Source organism: Quercus lobata, chromosome 6, assembly GCF_001633185.2.
Source record: "Quercus lobata isolate SW786 chromosome 6, ValleyOak3.0 Primary Assembly, whole genome shotgun sequence".
Lineage (NCBI taxonomy): Eukaryota > Viridiplantae > Streptophyta > Magnoliopsida > Fagales > Fagaceae > Quercus > Quercus lobata.
In genome coordinates this window covers 28,864,466-28,873,951 of record NC_044909.1, presented here as the reverse complement: position 1 = coordinate 28,873,951, position 9,486 = coordinate 28,864,466, and the positions used below count along the sequence as shown (strand labels likewise).

Sequence of the window (9,486 nt, the reverse complement as noted above, 5' to 3'; positions counted from 1 at the left end):
ATTTGGTCGAGGCTGACTTCAATACCTCTATGGGTCACCATATAACCTAAGAATTTCCTTGATCCCACTCCGAATGAACACTTGGACGTGTTCAGGTGCAGCCTGTACTTTTTCAGAATTTCAAAGACATCGTCAAGGTCCTTCACGTGATTGGACACTAACTTACTCTTCACCACCATGTCTTCTATATAGACTTCGATGCTCTTTCCCATCTATAGTTCAAACATCCTGGTCATCATCCTCTGGTAGGTCGACCCGACGTTCTTTAAGCCAAAGGGCATCACTTTATAGGGGTAGTTTCCAACGGGGTGACAAAAGCCGTTTTTTCTTGGTCGTCGACAGCTAGGGGTATTTGATGGTAGCCTTGAAAGGCGTCCAAGAAGCTCATTCGAGGGTGTCCCACGATCGAATCCACCAATCGATCTATCCGAGGCATAGGGAAAGGATCCTTCGGGCAGGCCTTGTTCAAGTCTGTGAAGTCCACGCAGACTCGCCACTTCCCACTCTTCTTCTTCACCACAACTGTGTTGGCTAGCCACTCGGGGTAAAAAACTTCTTTGATAGCCCTTGCTTTCTTCAATTTCCTTCCTCCCTCACCGCATCCGCGTGCTCTTTCGACGGTCGCCGAGGAGGTTGTTTCTTAGGTGTCATGGCCGGGCTAACATTAAGGTAGTGGCAAATGAAATTCGGATTGACCCCCGGAGCCTTATAGGCGTCCCATGCAAACACGTCCACATTCTTTCTGAGAAAGTCAATCAGCTTTTCCTTCTGCGGCAGTTCTAAGCCGACTTGAAAAAATCTTTCCAGATCAAAGCCCACAAGAACTTTTTCCAAATCCTCACAACTCGCTTTATTGGCGGGTCCCCCATCTCCCGAGGCCAGAGCTGGGGTCGTTAATTGCTATAAGTTGTCCTCGGCAATGGTAGAGGGTTCAATACTCGGTCGTCGCGAGATGGCAGATACCATGCATTGTCGGGCTACGAGTTGGTCCCCTATCACTTCTTTGACCTGACCCTCCGACAAGTACTTCACCTTTTGGTGTAAGGTTGATGATACAGCTCTTAGGGCGTGAAGCCACAGTCTGGCTACAATGGCAGTGTAGGGCAAGTATGCGTCCACCATTATGAAGTCCACCTCCACTATGTCCAAGCCTGTTTGTATAAGCAGCCTAATCAGGCCTTTTGGAGTGACAGTTTTCCCTTCGAAACTCACCAAAGGGGAGTCGTATGTTGTTAGGTCTTCTGGTCTCAGCTTCAACCCCTTGTACAAGTCGGGGTACATTACTTCCACAGCACTGCCCTGATCGACTAGCACCCTCTTCACGTCATATCCTCCAATCCTGAGTTTGACGACTAGAGCATCGTCGTGGGGCTGGATGGTTCCAACTTTATCATCATCCGAGAATCCGATTATGGGTGAGGCCATCCCTTTAGCCCTCTTAGACTCCCGATCGTCAACTTCAACAGGGAGTCGGGCCACCGACATCACTCTGAAAGGATAGGAGCCGGTTCTTCCTGGAACGGCAAGAATTACATTTATCGTGCCAATGGGCGGTCTCAATGTGCTTTGCCTTGCCTCGAAGCTCGTTTGCTCCTGCCGTCCACCAGGATGATGCAAGAGGTGTCTCAGCTTTCCCTCTCGAACCAGTCAGTCCAAATGGTTTTTTAGATTCCTGCAGTCATCAGTGGTGTGGCCCGGCTCTTGGTGATATTCGCAATATAGATCTTGGTTACATTTCGCGGGGTCGCCTGCCATCCTATTTGGCCATTAAAAGAACGGTTCGTTCTTCACTTTCTCTAGGATCTTATGTAGTGGTTCTCGGAACACAGCATGGACCACCTGTGCCCCGGTGGATCCAGACTGCTCCGAGTAATCCCTTATCGGTCGGTTATTGTTGTTAAAGCAGTCTGACCTGAAGTCCCTCCTCTCCTGAAGGACAACCTTCGCTTTGCCCTTTCCAATCTGTTGGTCCTCTTCGACTCTCTTGTACTTGTTGATTTGGTCCATGAGTTGGCGCACGCTGGTGACCGGTTTCCCAGTCAGGGATTTTTTTAAACCGTGCTCTGTCGGCAGGCCTCTTTTGAATGTGCTGATGGCGACGTCATTGTAATATCCCTCTATCTTGTTATACATTTCCCAATACCTGTCCAAGTAGGCCTTCAGGGTCTCTCCTTCTCGCATGGACAAGGACAGAATGGAGTCTAAGGGCCGAGGAACCCTGCTGCTTGTTATGAAGCAAGAACCGAAAGCCTATGTTAGCTGCTTAAAATAATTTATGGAGTTTGGCTTGAGGCTGTCAAACCATCTCATCGCTATGTGTCCCAAACTAGACGGAAACACTTTGCACATCAACGCCTCGTCCCAGGAATGGACGGCCATCCTCTAGTTAAACTGGCTTACGTGCTCTACGGGGTCCGTCCGACCATTACATATGGAAAAGGTGGGTTGGTGGAACCGCCGAGGGAGCTTAGTCCCCTCTATCCTACACGTGAAGGGTGACTGAGAGATGCGGTCCAGGGCCTTGCTCTTAGTGTCGTTTGCTAGGCCCTTGTAAAACGGGCTTTTGTGGCCGTGTTTGTAAGGTTGCTCTTCCTCATAGGAGAAGGTTTCACTTGCCGGGGTTCTCGATCTCCGCTTGTACTCATTGTCCTCCTCATCGCTGGTGTTCGGACTGGGGGAAGGACGCCTTCGCTGCGCTCGGCGTAACCTCTTCTTCAAGTCGTCGATTTCTTACTGTAGAGCCCGATGATCGTCCCGCTTTTGGGATGCGTGACATTTCCCCTTCGAGCGACTTCTGCTCATGTGGGAGGTATTTACGCTACCCTCTCGTCGCTTGTCTTGATCTCTTTCCCGTTCGTGGTTCAAGAAGTTGTCCTACCGTAAGGAGTCTGCGTGTCCCGTTTGGCGCAAACCTGATCCTTCCATCTCTAACGGTCTCACTTGCTGAGGCACAAGTTCTTCCCACAGATGGCGCCAATTGTAGGGTCGCGATTCAGGGCCCAGGCCCAACAGGTGTGGGGTTCTAGCCTAAGGAGCCCGAAACAATGAATTTATAGAGAATGAGCTACAGAACTAGGCCTTAACGAAGTGTATACTAGCTAAAATTGGGCCATGCAACAATCGAGAGTAAGAAAACCCCCCTTCACGTCCATTAGATATTCAGTCCGAGTAGACGTGGAGGATATATATCAGTCCCTGCTCAAAGGCTATGGTTCCAGCACTGTTCTTCTGTTTTTAGTTCCTTTTTTCTCCGTCCCCCACTTCATGGGGTCTCCCCTCTCTTATATAGCCCTCTTGAAGTCATCAGGGCCTTACATTTGTTGATCATCCGGACTTTCATTTGAGTGTCTGTCCCATCGGACATCCCCTCCATCTCTCTATGAGTTGTGGTAGTCAATGCAACACTGTTCACAAGTCCTCTTCTACATTAATGTGGCCAGAAAAGTAGCTGTCATGCATTTAATGTGGCATGCTGCAGCCTCTCCCTTGGCATCTGTACGCTTTCTTCCTCCTTACGAGCTTATGGGACTCATCCTTGTTACTAATGCTCGTAGGGGTGGATCCTTCTAGCAGGAAGAGTGCATGTTTGAGCCATATTTGGTACGTCCAAGGAGACATTTCTCCTCGGACCGCCTTTTAAACATCTTCAGGCCCATAAGAATCGGGCCAGGAGCCCTTTTTGCACCCACACCTTCTCCTCGGACATGGTCGAATTTTCATACGGGACACAAGGCCCATTGTATGATCTTGGGCCTTTACCCCTACAGATACCATGACTTTTTAAGTGGAGTTGTGGTATGCCTTAGTGTTAGAACTCCCTTTCCTCTCCCTTGTGTGTGTTTGTGTTATTTTCTAAGTAAAAAACAATTGCTTAAATTACATTCTAAACCTATAGTTTAGGGCTGTAACAAATAAAATGTGGTATCCAAAGAAATAGATTAAAATCTAAAATAAACCATGTACTTTCAAAAGTAATAAATTAAATTCCAAAAGTAATAAATTAAATTCTAAGATTTAAAAAATTAACAACTTAAACATTGCAAAAGTAACATATTAAATCTCAGTTGAAAATGAATTGTGTTTGAAATTTGATGTCAATTAACTGTTTAATTTATTACCTTTGTAACCTCAAGTTTTATTTGTCGCATTTAAAACTGTAATAATTAATTTATTATTTTTGAAACTTTAAGTTTTAATTTGTAACTTCTTCTAATTTTTTTTTTAGATTTGCAACTATTAACACTATGTTTTTATACCTAAATTATAGGGTTTAACATGTTTTCTCTTTATCTTCTCAAAAAAAAAAAACATGTTTTCTCTTTACAAAAATTTAGAATGAAAATGGCAAAATTTTTAACTACTAGTTTTGAAAGAGATTTATAATTTTTTTAATTATATAGTTAAAATGGAGGAGAGAGATTTAAATCGTTGACGCTCTATGGAATATACTAAAAGGTGTCAGTTGAATTATAAAAATCTTACTGGAAAACAAAATTTAAAATAAATAAATAAAAAAATATTTTTTTGGTTATATATAACCAACACAAAGTATTAGATGTTATAAAATATTCAAAGGAAGCCAATTACAATATAAAATGCTTCAAGATTAATGTTGCAATGCTATGACAAAACTAGGAGAAACATTAATCTTTAAGCGAGGTTGTGCACATTAGAACTAGGTGTAAATGTGTAATCAGGTTTAGGCATATTAGAAATAGGTGTAAATGACCACCGCACATCCTTAGTGCGATAGTCACTCTACAAGTATAAGTGCTTTTAAGGTGTGGGGGGCAAGGACTGGGGTTCAAGTCTCTAAGAGAGAGTTTCACATACATATACACTTAGATTAGGGTAAAGTGGAATTTTTATCTTGTAAAAAAAAAAAAAAAAAAAAAAGGAACCAGGTGTAAATGTGTAATCATGCAGCTTCTGATTTGGCAAAAGAGGTTATTGTGAAATGAAATTCCTAGATTTTGGTGGAAGAATTGGAAACGTCCTATCTCTCTCTTTTATTTTTCTTTTCTTTTTTTTTAGGAGCTACCTGTTCAATTCATATATTCTAAATTTACAAATATATATATATATATATATATATATTTTTTATGATGTCAATGTGCCTTTTTATATTAAAGACATACTAATAAAATAAATAAAGGAGTAGGATTGGACATCACAATTGTGTGGGAAGATCCACTCACAGTTAGTTTGTCCGCTTTGGGGCTGAAGGACCCGCACTGCTTTCTTCTTTACAAGCGACGTGAGCAATTTTTGAGACTTGCTCCCACATCAAAGAAAGATGCGCCCCACTCATGCTTTATAAGCTTTAGCTAAAGACAAGAGTGTACCATTACAACACATATTGTAGTGGTAGAGGCGTGCCCTTTGAGGTAACAAATCTGTGCGGTCGGAGCAAGTCTCAAAAACTGCCACCCAAAGCAGACAATACCTTTGATGGGCACTGCCCTCAAAAGCAAATTTTTGTGGGGGAAGATCCACCCACAATTAGTTTGTTCGCTTTGCTCTTTTTCTAAATGAAAATCAAGGATTTTTTTTAATAAATTATGTTTTTTTTTTTTTTTTGAGAATGAACGATTTTAAGTTATTCAAAATAAACATGAATGCATAGCAGCATAGGTTTAAAATTGATTATTAGTATTAAATTTTTTTGTACAAAATAGAAATTTTGCTCTTTAACCTAATTTAAGTGTATATGTATGTGAAACTCCCTCTTATAAACTTGAATTCCGACCTTTACCTCTCCCCACTCTATAAGTATAGATCATCACGTCAAGAATACACGATAGTAAAGTTTATTATTTTAATGGGTCACTAAAAGGACAATTATTGAATTCCTAAATTATTAATTTATTTCTCATGAATACATGACCAGTCCAATATGTTTGAGGCCTTAAACCACAAATTTAAGTGAATTTTTTTAATATTTAAACATTATAAATAACATTTATTTAACATTTCATATTATAAATTTTTAAACTTAAAATCAATTTTCTAGCTTGTTGAGATGAAAAATTACTAATTAAGTTTTGTGTTTAAATTTTGTTGAAATTCCTTATTCAATGAATAATAGTAAATCTACTCAAGTGGGCCTTATGATAAAAAGGGCAACAGGACTAGGCCTAGAGTCAATAATACATCAATAAATATTTAATTTGATAAATTGGAAACGTATCAAATATAGAATATGTTCAATGTCAATTTTTTTTTTTTTTTTTCCTTATGTCACATGGCACAATTTTATTGGACGACCCTACGACATCAACATTATTTAACACAACTAAAGAATAATGGATCTTGCATTAAATTCCGTTAAAGCCCAAAAATGCCTAAATTTGATCGAACTACACAGGTTGGCTTTCTTGCCAAGAATTTCATATATATTTTTGGATTGGGCTCTCATACCATATAAATTCTCTTCACTTCAAGGGACAGGCTCACTACTAATATTTTCTCCATATCACATAATGGATTCAATGCCCACATTACTTATCAATATTTTGGATATACACTATTATCAATTTTTTTAAGACCTTCTCTCTTCTCTCCGTATGTAGGTTAAATACTCAGTATTTTAAAAAAAAAAATTCACAAATCGGGCATAAAATCTTTATTTTCTCTAGATCATATATTAGACTCATGGACTATTATTTTTTCTCACTTCATGAAATGAGTTTAAAGCCCAACTTTTACTACTTCACATAAATGGTTCAAAGCTCAAATCTTACTTCTCAGCAAAACAAAACAATAAATAAATAAAAAATGGGACCAGTACATCTAATAGTGCAAGTTAGATTTAAGCTTATATAGAGAAGTGAAATAAGTTATTTAACAGTACATCTATATGAGAAAACTCGAAAAGATTCAAGTTTTGACATGACACTCAAACAAGAAAAAGAAAGTGATAATAGGACATGAAAAAGATGCATATTTAAACAAAAAGAAGAAACTGATTGCTAAAGAGACACCAGATGTATGTGGAGAACTCTAAAGAAGGGATAAAAAACCACGGTTTAAGCAAGAAGGTAACATTCTTACTTGGCTCTGCTTGTATTATGTGTGAAAAGATCAGTTTACAATTAGGTTGTCTTTCTTTCCTACCAACTCTCCACTTTTATCTCAAAATATCTACTTGGGTTCTTACCCTAATAGCATAGCTACATGTTCCTTTTATACTCTAAGGAATGTGGTTGAGTACAAGGACAGGTGTCAAGTCATCATTTTCTATTTTGAACATTTTCACAGTTATGATATTATCTACTGACTAGGGGATTAGAACTACGCCAGCGTGGCACTAGGACCTGTAAGTAGGTAGCTTTGCCACTATTTAGGAGAAAAGTCTTGGACATTGAGAGGGACATCAGGAGTACTATGATTGATACACATGTCTCTGAGATGACTCATTGTGCATTCAACCAATAAGGGGTGTTCTCATAGCCTCTGTTGAGGGCCAAAATTTCACAAGAAAGCCTATTCCATGAAAAGTAAGGAAAGACCATGGGCCTTAACAAAAGAAGGCCCAATTCATTAATTTAAGAAGGCCCAATTCAAGCAGTAAGAAGAATCAACATCAAGGCCCTATGTATGTTTAGATTTCCAGCAAAAAGGCCATTAAAAAACCCAGCAAAGTCCAGTAAAAGAATTGGGTCAGGATACTTAGAAGCTGCCAGAGGCTCGGGATCCTCGGGACGTGCAGCACAGCTAACATGGGACTAAGACAGCTTAAGAGGGGTACCACGAATTACAAGAAACGAAGAACAGATATGTCCTTCTCAAGTACCTAGAGGTGCAGCAAAGAAACAGAGAGCTTGGAGAGTGACAATTCATGAACAAAAGGCTGGTACCTCGGGGAATCCAGAATGAAGAACTATAAGGGGAAGTGGCTGGGAAAATCTTCAACCCAGCAGAAATGGATTCCACTCACCTGGGAAAAATCACAGCAAGGAAAGACAACCAAAAGCTGAGTCTAAAAAGTAAGAAACCTTAAAAAAAAAAAAAAAAAAAGGGATTGAAGGTTAGCTGCCCAAGGACGCCCCGGAATGGAAAGTCAGCAAGTGACTTTTAGAGAAATAGCACTAAAAGATGAAAACTATCAGAAACAGAGAAAGAACCAGCCATTTAAGTGGCTGACATAACAGTGGCTCTGGTACCCAGGGAGCCAAGGGGGGAGAATCAGAGGTATCCAAACCCTAAAATGACACTATAAAAGGGGAAGACAACCAACAAGTAAAAGGGATTCGGAAATAGAAAATCACAACAGAATCGTTGAGAAAACTCTGTCAAATTCAAGGGAAAATAGTGAAATATCTCCCGATATCCCAGAAACAGCCACTATAGCACATACCTGAATTCAAAAGGATTCAAACTTTGCAAGTCTTAGAGGCTTGGATAGCCATCAAAGTCTGTAATTTTTGAGCTTATTTGAACCTTGTATCACGTCTTAGTGAGCACATTTGTAATCCACAATTAAGAAAAATAATGAAATATCTCATATTGATTTGAGGATTTCTAACAATTACTTCGAGTATTTCTTTATTATATTATCTTCCTTTACTGCTTCTTGTTACTCAATACATATATTCTTGCTTGTTAGTTTTTCCTTTTACTCAGCCAAAAGTTGAGTCCTTTTACCGAGGTCCTCATTTCAACTTGGGCCTTGGACATACTTAGCCTCCAAAGAAATATATGCCAAAACATACACACATCAGATATCTCTCTCCCCCACAAAAATCCTTCTCACCTAACCATCTTGGAAGGTAATGCCCAAGCAAAGCCACTTGGACTTGAGTTCCAAATCCCAAAAGTCTTGTGCAAAAGCACTAAGTCTGTGAGAATTGGGACCAGGATCCTCGTGGTTGAATCATTCTCATGAAATTCATTTACATATATGTATATGTATTAAAATATATATCCTAATCTAAGAAACTAACAATTATTTGAAGATATGTGTATTGTATAGTTGTTCTTGTGTAGGACCTATAGAGGTAAAGGGAAAGGACAAAACTCCATTGCATAACAAGCATGGAAAAAGATTGTATAGTGCAAAGAATCAATATTTTGGGTTCTTACAGGCCTAATACGCCCCGAGATCCCACGACAGTACGCTCGGGGTACCAAGTGAAGGAATTCTTTTAAATGTTTATACGATAAAAGATAAGCCTTAAATATTCTATTTCAATCTCTTTCTCATTGTAAATGTTATGAATCTTTATTTTATTTATTTTGTAAGAGTAAAGGGTCATTTTATGATACTAAAACACTTATAATGGTATTTTATTACTTAGGAGGAATCGCATTTTTGCCTTGCGGAGATTTATGTGACTTGCGCACAACTTGGTTCGTAATCAGCCCCCATTTAGCTGTGGTGAACCAAACCCAGTCCACCAAACTACAACTATTTGGCCTAGGATCGTTGAGCCTATGTGCTAAAGAAAAAAGCACTCTCACAGCCTCTAACCTTAGAAAGTCACT

At 39.6% G+C, this 9,486-nt stretch overlaps 1 protein-coding gene across 1 annotated transcript; it reads right to left on the bottom strand.

Moving 5' to 3' along the window:
* Positions 1–900: 900 nt before the first annotated feature.
* Positions 901–1,485, bottom strand: LOC115950080. The gene has a single exon (XM_031067331.1). The coding sequence runs from the start codon at positions 1,483–1,485 to the stop codon at positions 901–903; it is 585 nt and encodes a 194-aa protein (XP_030923191.1).
* Positions 1,486–9,486: the final 8,001 nt, after the last annotated feature.